The sequence below is a fragment of the Miscanthus floridulus genome, chromosome 9, assembly GCF_019320115.1.
Source record: "Miscanthus floridulus cultivar M001 chromosome 9, ASM1932011v1, whole genome shotgun sequence".
Lineage (NCBI taxonomy): Eukaryota > Viridiplantae > Streptophyta > Magnoliopsida > Poales > Poaceae > Miscanthus > Miscanthus floridulus.
Genome location: NC_089588.1, coordinates 105939194 through 105950313, shown reverse-complemented (window position 1 = coordinate 105950313; position 11120 = coordinate 105939194). Strand labels below are relative to the sequence as shown.

The window sequence follows — 11120 nt, the reverse complement described above, 5'->3', positions numbered from 1 at the left end:
CCCGTGGTCTCACCACCTCCTCTCTCATACGATGGGCTTCACCATGGTGGATCTACCGGGTGTAGTCCGGCGTAAATCCATTCTTCACAAGATGTTTACCCATTTCCACCTTATTTACCCTTCTCATGTTTCCACATTTGCTGCAGGGACACAAAACTAGGCAATGTCCTTTAGCAGCGTTGCCAAATGCATTGTTCAAGAAAGCATCGGTCTTGTTCATCCATTCCGTGGTGTAATCACTCTGACTTCTCCAGCCCATGTACATCCACTGACGGTCATCCATCCTCTAACATATGTATCAGCGAGTAATGTAACCATCAATTGCATCTATATGGTGTTCCTACTGTCTAATAGGTGAGGATATGTCCTAATCCCACCCATGGATGCGCAGATGAGGTTAGTTTCCATGCTCTACTCCTATCCAAGACAAAATTTCGGTAGCACCTCCCTGCTGTTATCTAGATACACGTCCTGCCAAAGAAGAGTGCGTATCCGGAGAACAACAGGGAGGTGATGCCGAAACTCTATCTTGGACCGGAGCAGACCATGGAAACTAACCCATCTACGCATCCGCGGGCTGTCCAAAAAACGTGGACAATCCGAAACAGATACGGTCATAGATATGCAAAGATCTGCATACCTCCAACCGTATCTCTTTCGAATGGGAGACGTCTAACTGGGTTACGCGATCTATGACCATGATACGGAAAGAGGGGTTATACCTAGGGTGGCGGTGGAGTCAGGCTAGCGGGGCCATGGCGGGTTGGTGCAGTGGCGACGCGACGCAGTGCAGGCAGACCGGCACGGCGACGGGAACTCCGACTCGGCTCTGACGAGCTCTTCTCTACAAAAATGGAACAAAAAACTATCATTTTAGAAAAATTCGGCAGAACCTCCCCTGCACGGTGAGGTTTCCAAAACCTGCAAAAAACAACGGCACGATGGCCGACAAGCACATATGTCTCAAAAGAAGCCATGTAGTTTGGATATCAATCCAAGCAGAAGAATATATCCAAGTAGTACCACTACTACTTCCACTATTGCTACTACTACTACCACTAGTTCTACTACTACTACCACTACTTCTAATACTACTACTACCACTAGCACTACTACAACAACTAATACTACTACAACTATCACTACCACGACAACAACAAGAGAGAGGGCATACCTAACGGGCGCCGGGGGTAGGGGCGGGCGGCGTCGGGGTCGGGGTCAGGGTCGCCGGAGTCGGGGACGGGGTCGGGCATGGGCGGCGTTGGGGCGGGCGGTCCACGGTGCGTGGCCGGGGGTAGGGCCGGCTCCTACTCCTCCTCCTCCTCCTCCTCGCCTCCTCCTCGCCTCCTCCCCCTCCTCCTCCTCCTCCTCCCCTCCTCCACCCGCCGGCGTTGGCGAGCTGGCGTGGGCGAGCTGGCCACACGTGGGCGCGGGGGTGGGGGCTAGCGGGGGCGGGGGCAGGCACCAGCATGCGGCGCGGGGAGGGGCTGCGGCGGGCGGCGCGCGGCACGAGGAAGGGCGGCGGTGCGCGGCGCGGGGAGGGGATGCGGCGGGCATCGCACGGCGCGGGGAAGGGCGGCGGCGCGCGGCGTCGGCGGCGGCCCGGTGGCTGGCGGGCGCGCGGGTGGCCTGGCGTCGCGGTGGCGTGGGCACGCGGGTGGCCGCGGGTGGCCTGGCGTCGCGGTGGCGTGGGCACGCGGGCAACGCAGGCGGTGGCGGCGGGAGGTGGCGGCGGCGCGGGCGCGAGCGGTGGACAATGGTACATCCGAACGGGGACAATGGTGCATAGAAGTATTCTAGATCTGTATTAGGAGATGAGATTGTATGATCAAATCCTAATCCTAAAAGTTAAAAATCTACGTGGGGTCCACCGTGCAATGTGCAGTTGTCACCTATGCCATCGTTTTACGCGTGGTTGTTGTCTACCCTTGTCGATTGTGTCCTTTGGCCAACCAAAACAAGCGTAATCATTTTTGCTTGCCTGGATGTTCTGCATTGTATGAGTTGTATAGCATAGTTCTCGCAAGCATTACCTACTTTTGCTAAACCGTTTTAGCAATGAAGTAAAAAATAATCGTGATCATGTTGTGGAGTGTAGGTGACGCCATCATGCAAGTGGGATTTGATCACATCTGCTAAGGTTGAATCATATTACAACGCTTAACTTTGATTTCCATACTATAAGCGGTATAATTTTTCCTTTTATGGTAATGCTAAAGTTGTGTAAGCTATCAAAATTTGGTAGTGAATTAGACAACGAATACATCTCATGCACAACTTTTGATAAGCCTTTCTTTAGCAATGAGGCAAACATGAATCTCTTGTTATGGAGTGTAGGTGACGCCTTTATGTATAACGGACCTTTCTAATTGGAGGTTGCATCATATAAATTTATCCTGTTGGATTTCCGCATTTCCTAAGGTATATAGTTTGTGCTTTTAGTGGTTCTAAAGTTGTGTGTGATTACCAAAATTTTGGTAGCGAAGTAAGTGAGCATTGAATCTTGTATGCATTGTCAACTTCTAGTCAGTGTTTTTGTGAGCAATGAAGCAAACATGAATTGTTCTATTAGGCTTTTACTGACATGCATGTGATTGTTTACATTAGCGGATTTTCTCACATTTCATGGGATTCATTCATGTTCATTTTGCTTACAAGGATTTCTGCACTTCCAGCTATATGGTGTGCTTTGGTAGTGCTAAACTTGTGTGACCTACCAAAATTTGGTAGGGAAGGCACTCATGGATGCTATCAATCCTTTGATATGGCTTTGTGTGTACAATGAAACAAATATGAATTAGGGCTTGTGCACATTTGGTGAGGCTTCATCAAATTTATTTAGGGGGCTTTAAGTATGCATTGGTATAGTTGCACATATACACTACAAAAGCTTATAAGGAATGAAACTAGTAGAAAGAAAATATGATTTGGAGTTTCTTGATTGTAAAAGTTTGGAATCCATATAGGGTCCATCCTCCAACATGTACTGTCAACTAGCTTATCCTCCTATGTGCATTTGTCACTTAGCTCATCACTTGTTACCGTTGGTGAGCCAAAACAAGAGCAATCGTTTTGGTTGACCAAATATTTTCATTAGTTGATTTGTATTAAAAAAAAATTGGCTGCCAAAATATTATAGAGAATTAAGTGGCTGATGAATCTTGTGGTTGCTATCAATTTTTGCTAAGCCTTTTTGTGAGCACTTGAAGCAAACATGATTGGTACTCTTGTTACTGAGTACAAGTGATGCATATATGTTAATGGGCTTTCTCACATTTCATGAGGTTCCACCATATTCAATTATTCATTTGATGTATGTGCACTGGATTTGCTCATTACTAGAGCTGCACAGTGTGATTTTGGTATGGCTAAAGTTGTGCAGGCTTACCAAAACTTTTTCTAGTGAATTAAATGGCCAATTAATCTTGTATGTGTTGTCATCTATCCCATCCTTCTATGTTTGGTTGCTACCTAGCCTTTGTCCATTGTGTCTGTTGGCTAGCCAAAACAAGCGTAATCAGTTTTGCTTGTCTGGATGTTCTGCATTGCATGAGCTATACAACATAGTTGTGATAACAAAACTTGGTAAGGCGCATGATTCTCGCGAGTGTTACCTACTTTTGCTAAACCGTTTTAGCAATGAAGCAAAAATAATCGTGATCATGTTGTGGAGTGTAGGTGATGCCATTAAGCAAGTGGGATTTGATCACATCTGCTGAGGCTGAATCATATTACAACGCTTACATTGATTTCCATACTATAAGCAGTATAATTTGTGCTTTTATGGTAATGCTAAAGTTGTGTAGGCTACCAAAATTTGGTATTGAATTAGATAAGAATATATCTCACGAACAACTTTTGATACGCCTTTCTTGGCAGTAAGGCAACACATGAATATCTTGTTATGGAGTGTAGGAGTGCAGGTGATGCCTTTATGTATAATGGGCCTTGCTAACATGGAGGTTGCATCATATAAATTTAGCCTATTGGATTTCCTCATTGCCTGAGCTATATAGTTTGTGCTTTTAGTGGTTCTAAAGTTGTGTGCACTTACCAAATTTTGGTAGTGAAGTAAATGGGCATTGAATCTTGTATGTGTTGTCAACTTCTGGCAAGTCTTTTTGTGAACAATGAAGCAAACATGAATTGTTCTCCTATTAGGCTATTACTGGCATGCATGTGATTGTTTCTTTTCTGTTTCTTTTTCACTTTTTTCTGGTTTGTCTGTTTTTCTCCACCTGGTTTTTTCGTGTTCTAATAAATATAATAAAAGTAAAAACAAACAATAAATAAGAGATCACAACCATTTTAATCTTTGACTCCTTAAGAAATAAAGATTTTTACCACTAAGTTAATTTAATTTTTGACTCGAGCTCATGACCCGTGCTACAACTCACTGCGTACTGGATCCCGTTGCAATGCACGGTCATGTTTGCTAGTGTATATAACATGAGTAAATCACTTCAAAATTGCAATTCAAGCCAAACACTTTGAGTGCATCTTCGGTAGATCTCCTATCCAGTCTTCTATACCTAAAATAGGAGGTGAAGCATAGGCAGACCTAATGCGTGGTCCGGGTTGGCCAGCACATACCTTAAGCTAGCCAACCCATCAACCCTTATACATATATAAAAAAATGAAAAACTAACCTTATTGACTCCCAGAGACTTACTCTAAAATTGTATGTTCTTTTAACTTTGTTCTAAGACAAACATGTCTAACTTTGATAAGTTTATAAAAATATATATTTATTTATAACATCAAATTAATTTCATTTGATACACCATCAAATATCTCTTGATAAAACATTTATTTGGTATTGTAGGTGCCAATATGTTTTTTTATAAAATTGATCAAGGTTGACTTAGGATGAAACCAAAACCCCATATCATTTGGAAGAGAGGGGGTAATATGTTAGTTTATACTTGTGTACCAAATTCCTTTGCAAATTTCGGAGTCAGACCAAAATTTTACTAGATTATAATGAGTTGTATATGGATTATACCAAATGTATATGAAAAAATTGTTAGGCATTCCTTTGTATATATTCTGGATCCGCTGAAGGTGCTCCAATAGATTTCCTATCACGTATACTAATCTTTTTAGGAGATCCTCTAAAAATAACCTCTTCTCCCCTAAAAAAAGGAGAGACCCTTTCCCCTATCCCTTCACCTCCTATTTTAGGTAAATCAGCTACAACACTTCTATGTTGACATGGTTTTAGGAGACTCCATATATGAGATCTGTTGGAAATGCTCGCTTCACTTCTTATATACAACTTGGCAACTTTTCAAGAAATTTAGCTCTAAAGACTGAAAATCTGAGCTTGAGTTTCAGCCAAATGGCCCTTAAACATTTAGTAGGACTAGACAAGGATGTACAAACGGCTGTGGCCACATATCAGTTGTGTGTCTATCCATGTGAATGCTACCACTAATCAAATGAGAAAGTAACTGAATCTGCAGCTATCAATGGATACTGCTATCTGATCTAACACGGTCGAAGAAAAGTATTTGGGGCCGGAGACTCCTATGCCGATACCTATGGAGTAAACACTCCCACAAATCTGCAAACTGCAAATACAACCAAATGTCATAAGAATTACCAGGAAGAACACAGAAGTGAAAAGAATAATTGAGATCTCATGCCTCTACTGCCTTACTTCCATATATGATCCATTTCTCCTCTTTCCGGGCAAAGCAGAGATGTTCCTCCTCAAGACAGCATATCTGATTACAAAGTAAGATTGTGCACTTATCATAATCTGGTCCTATATGAACAGGTGTAAAACTCCATGCAGTCCATCATAGGCCATCAGTTTGGATAATAAATACAAAGGATTAGCAGGGCATTAAAAATTTGTTCCCTGCTCTCCCACTAAAACTCACAACCTAAAGTGTAGCGCATGTATATATGATTTTTTTTTAAAAAAAGAGAACATTGCAGATGTGAAGATTCATGAACAAATGAACTAAGGAACAGATATGAAAAACAGGAGGTTCTCTCAGGACATACGGCTGTAGCCAGAGTATAATCTTCTGGAGGAAGAACTTCATCATAAAGTGTATCAAACCGCAATGGAGTGGTTATGTTTATCAGCACTTCTGACATGTCAATGCGGCTATGCTTGTCAATCGGCCAGTTAAAAACTGCAACAATGGTACAAAGAGAAAGAGAAACAAAACTTGGTGACGTAGTCATAAAAATGTCGATAAATAATGTTTTATCATTAAATTTAATGATTGTGGTAATAGAAACAAAAGTTTGGCTATTTCTCTAGGAAACTACGGGGAGACTTGGAGCTCCACCAGATTTTTCTCATTAGGATTTGACCAGAGATAAAAAAAAGGGTGACTACAACAGCCTAGGCAGAGGCCACAATGAGCAGCAAGGGGGAGAGTAAAGCCTAGGGAGTGGTAATTAGATCCTTCTAATGGGAACCACCAATTTTGAGCTAAGTGGGAACAATCACTGACGTGGGCACAGGTGGCCCAAAGCTCAGCATGACCAATGAGGAGACTAGCTGTCGCCGACTTGCCATATCCAAGAGCTGGACCTTGTCAAAGATCATCGTGTTCCTCCTCTACCAGATTATCCAAAGCATAAGCAAGATGGCAGTGTTGAGGAGGCGTGCTGGCCAAACAGAGCAGAGGTAGCGGCCTAGCGGGCAACATAATTTGCCAGAAACTGGCGTTGTATGGGCATGTGCTTTAAGGTGTTTGATGGTCTCAGGGACACCATCACAGGCCTCTCAGGTTCAGGGGAATCCAAGCAGTAAATGGAATGTCAGGATGCCCTGGTGCGCATCTTGCCTTGCCTCAGAATCCAGATTCCAGAAGAAGATCTGAACCTTCTTAGGGGCAAATTTGGCCCAAATGATCAAAAGTTTGGAATATCAATGTGCTGGTTACATGGTTCTAAAAAGATAATTAAACTTATGTTTACGCTCGATTAAACCTGAAATGGACCCCTTGCGTCTCCTTTAGGGCCTGGGCGTCCAATAAAATTCTGGACACGTCGAGGTGGTGCGCGAAGGCATGAGGCAGTGCTTAAGCGGTGCAGAAACACGAAAAAGCAGCGGCCTGGCTGCCTTGGTGAGCTATGTGTGACCACTCCGGCCAGTGAAAATGCAAGTCCTTTCACCACTTCTTTGCAAGTTTGCAAGAATTGGAATTAAAATTACCTGAATGTGTTACAATTTCTTCTGAAATCGAAGTTGGGCATCTAATCTGAGCCATATGTGTTGCTAGAAATAAAATAAAATAAAATAAATAAAAAAGCATAAATGCTTAATCACATTTAATCTATATTTAGTCCATCTAGGTGCTAGGAAGTGGCCTAGCACCTAGCGCCTTTTGGAACCTTGGCTGGTTATATAGCCACATTTCAGACTGGGACTGCACGAACATAGCAACAAATGCACTAATCTTATATAGTTTATTGCTTTGCCTTTCCTTTATAGCACAACTGAAATGTATTAACCTAGCAAATTGTGCATTGGAGCAAGCAATCGTACCAATAGCAAAAATAGGAGGCTCAGATCGAAGAGAACGCTTAGTCTTGTTCCCACATTGGCAGTTCTCAGTGGCAAACTGAAACTGCTTGTCCGCACCTCTCAGGAGCTGACCAAGCGATTTCATCTGAAAGAACCAAAAGGCTCCAGTTTTAAAAATAAATAAAACACAACACTGAAATTTATATCCTCAACATGAGGGAAACAAATAAGACAAAAAAATGCTGTTTACCTCCACTACTGGAATTGCACTGACATCAACACTGTGGAAAAATGTAATGTAATCCTTTTTTTCAGAGGATTCGTTCAGACAGATGCATTTCTTTTGTTCTCTAATGGGCAAACCAAAAACATTATGTGCTACACATACAAGGTCGAAGCATCTTGATGTGCTTATTAGTTGGTGTTCAATATTTGCATTGTAAGAATGCAAAGAAGTATGTGACTTATGCAAAGTCTCCAAGATTGTTGAAATAATTTCTGATGCAATGTTCATACCTTCCTACAACCAAATAAAAAAACAATTCAACTAGTTAGCTATAAGCAGAATTTCAAATGGACCTAATGAAGTGCCCATTAGTACTATGTTACAATAATATATTCTTCGAGGCATCTGAAAGTAATATTCTTCGAGGCATCTGTCTAGTGGTTTGTAGCATAAAAATGCTGAATAATATATTCTTTTATGGAGGCTCCGCTCAGGAGTAAGTCCAGTAGAAAAATATAATGTGAAAGGAACAAACCTTCCCAAAAAGATTATGTTCGTTCAAAATATCACTGAAAGCAGTTCCTACATCATGTGGAAAATTAGTGACTCCATAGTCTTTCTCGTTGTCCCATGCTTTAAATGTTTTTCGCAAAAGACAGATAATGCAGTGGACCTCAACAGTAAGATGAGGCAGTACAAGTGGCATATCCAGGAACCTATCATGGAACTCCCTCAAATGCCACAATGCCTGCAATAATATTATTCTTTTCAAGTGGATAAACATCTACATATTAAAATTTTGAAAGAGGAACGAAAATAATTTGTTACCCGCAGAGTCACATTCAAAAACAGCAGACCCTCAGCAGTGATGTGAAGTACAGAACCTACTCCACTGTCTATGGAAGAACTTTCAGCTTCCAAGGTAGAAAAATTCGAGCTATCTGTAAATGTTGTCAATCAGGGTAAGCAAAATAAGCAAGTCATGGATTTATGGTAAAATAACTGAATCTTAAATGACGATAGATCCTATTTAGAATAGGCAAGATTAATATTTCTTTACATTCATCACATGGCTAATAAAATATTCATATAACTTTCTCGTATGGTCTCACGCAAGTGATGCAAACCCTTTTCTGTTGGGTATTTGGATCTCATAGAAATAAGATCATCAGCAATAGCTAAAAACAAATTGAGAGAGATGTTTACAGTTTACCGGATTGCGAGAGCGAGGAGTTTTCACATTCATCTGTCCTGCTGATAGTAAAACGCATGTCTGAATCAGTATCTGGAATTTTGTCTTCGAACAAAGATTCCTCATGCAGATTATCTAAACCATCTCCATTATTGACAGCATTTTTATCACCCCCATCCTGTGAGTCTTCTCCAGTAGAATTATTCAACTTATCCTGTGGAGACAACCATGAATACAAGCATTCGAGCAACTAATATGATAAAAGACATGCAACAATTAAGTGACATAAGCACTACACTAACCCATATATAAGCCCTAATAAGAGGCAAAATGGCAGCACCGTAATCAAATGTACAAACTTCCACGAGCTTGCTCTATAAATAGCCCACTTCATTATCCAGTAACAACATCTCAACATCTATAGAATCTGCCTGCATGTTTGACAGGAAAAATCTGAACATCAACAGACAAGAATCAAGGAAAGTGAGATGCACTCTTTCTATTTAGTAGTAATATATGTCGAACTTCCTTCTATTTTCCACTGCCTCAAAGATATAATTTCCTTATATCTGATTGCACTAAACCCACAGTGAGTTATAAATTGAAATATAAGTACCATTAACATGCAAAAGTAAGGACCTCCGTAAGGGAATAATCCCTACGATTTTTCTTCTTTGCAGCACACTTCATATCAAATTGTCTCAGCAATAAATCTGATATTCCATAAATCCTTTCCAGGACTTCGTTTCCATGATGGGCACACTTCTGCCTCAAGCTAGCCCATGGCATCGCAACCTCTTCCAGAGAATTTAACAACCATCTAAACAGCGCATCCTCCTCGCAAGAACCATCATCCTTTGCTCTTGAAGCAACCTTCTCAGCATCCAAAGATAATAAGGTCCCATCTTGAACCAGAGATATGATATCAGAACGACCTCCCTTGTTCTTCCCTTCATCACCCAAAATCCTCACGAATTTCCAGCCTCTGGATAAATGATTATAAAGCTGGTCCAATGGTTTATCGACTCTCTGAATTTCCATGGAGTCCAATGAGGTGACACAGGAAGGAATGCAATATGGCAATGGTTTCTTGGACCTGCTCCTCGCAAACTTGATGACCTTGTCCACAAGGCCAACAGGGAGAGCCTTAAATGTATTGAGACCAGAAAAGACATCCTTGATCCTGTCCAAGTTCCTTCTTCGCTCTGCGTCTTCTTCTCCCATCTCAAATGGCGTCCACTTCAAGGAATACGCAAGCTCTTCGGAATCCAAGGCTGCTCTTTTGGGCATCAATGGCTGCAGTTCTTGCAGTTCATCGATGTACTCGCCCTCGACGTGTGACACGAACGAGTTTGCGTCCAAGAAAACCATGTCGCACACAGGGCACAGCCAGTACGCCCATGCCTTTGTGGCCTTGGCAAACTCAACCGCGCAGGTGAGCAGATGCACGCCGCCGCCGCCCGTTTGGTGGCAGTAGGACCTCAAGTCGTCGAGGTCCACCGTGAGAAAGCCGCGCAGGTCGTCGTCGTTCACCGCCTTCCGCGTGGTGGCGTGGCGGCAACAGCACGGTGGCTTCGTCGTTGGCGCCGCCGCCACGCCCGCGGTGTCGCGGCGCAACCCCGCGGCTTCGAGTGCCTCCGCGTCGACGCGTGCCTGGGGGCTCGTTGTTGCCACGAGGGCGCGGCGCGGCGGGAGGCGGTGTCGGCGGTGGCGTGCACGGCCGGGTCGGTAGGGTCCGCCACGTCGTCGAGGGCGCGCGCGCACTCCGCGAGGGCCTCTCCGGGTCGGCGCGCGTAGAGGAGCGCGGAGGCGAGCGTGGCGGCGATCCCGGGGCAGCGCGGGGCGAGCTCGGCGGTGCGGCGGAGCGGCGGGACCGCGTCGCCCGCCCGCGCGATCGATGCGTGCGCGTGGCCGAGGATGTGGTGCGCCAGGGGCGACGCCGGGTGGCGCTCCGCGAGGCGGGGCGCCGCCGTCGTCGTGGGACCGGGCGCGGATCGCGGACTCGGCCTCCTTCCTGAAGGCGGCGGTGGCGTCCTCCCAGTCCGCGTTGGTCGGCGGCGGCGCCGCGCACCCCGCGGGGTGGGGCGGCTTCCTGCTCCCGCCGCCCTTCTTGCTCTTGCGGCCCATAGGAGTGTGCGGGTGCGGGGGCAAGGGCAATGCCGGCGGCGGCGTAGATGACCACGCGTGACGGCGACGAGAAGCAGCAG

General features: G+C 44.3%; 1 protein-coding gene and 1 pseudogene across 1 annotated transcript; both read right to left on the bottom strand.

The window, feature by feature from the left end:
- Positions 1 to 1174: 1174 nt before the first annotated feature.
- Positions 1175 to 1765, bottom strand: LOC136480504 (uncharacterized). Its single transcript, XM_066478027.1, has one exon. It carries the CDS (start codon positions 1763 to 1765, stop codon positions 1175 to 1177), a length of 591 nt encoding a protein of 196 aa, XP_066334124.1.
- Positions 1766 to 5541: 3776 nt separating this feature from the next.
- LOC136480503 (uncharacterized) lies at positions 5542 to 11040 on the bottom strand (annotated as a pseudogene).
- Between the last annotated feature and the right edge of the window lie 80 nt (positions 11041 to 11120).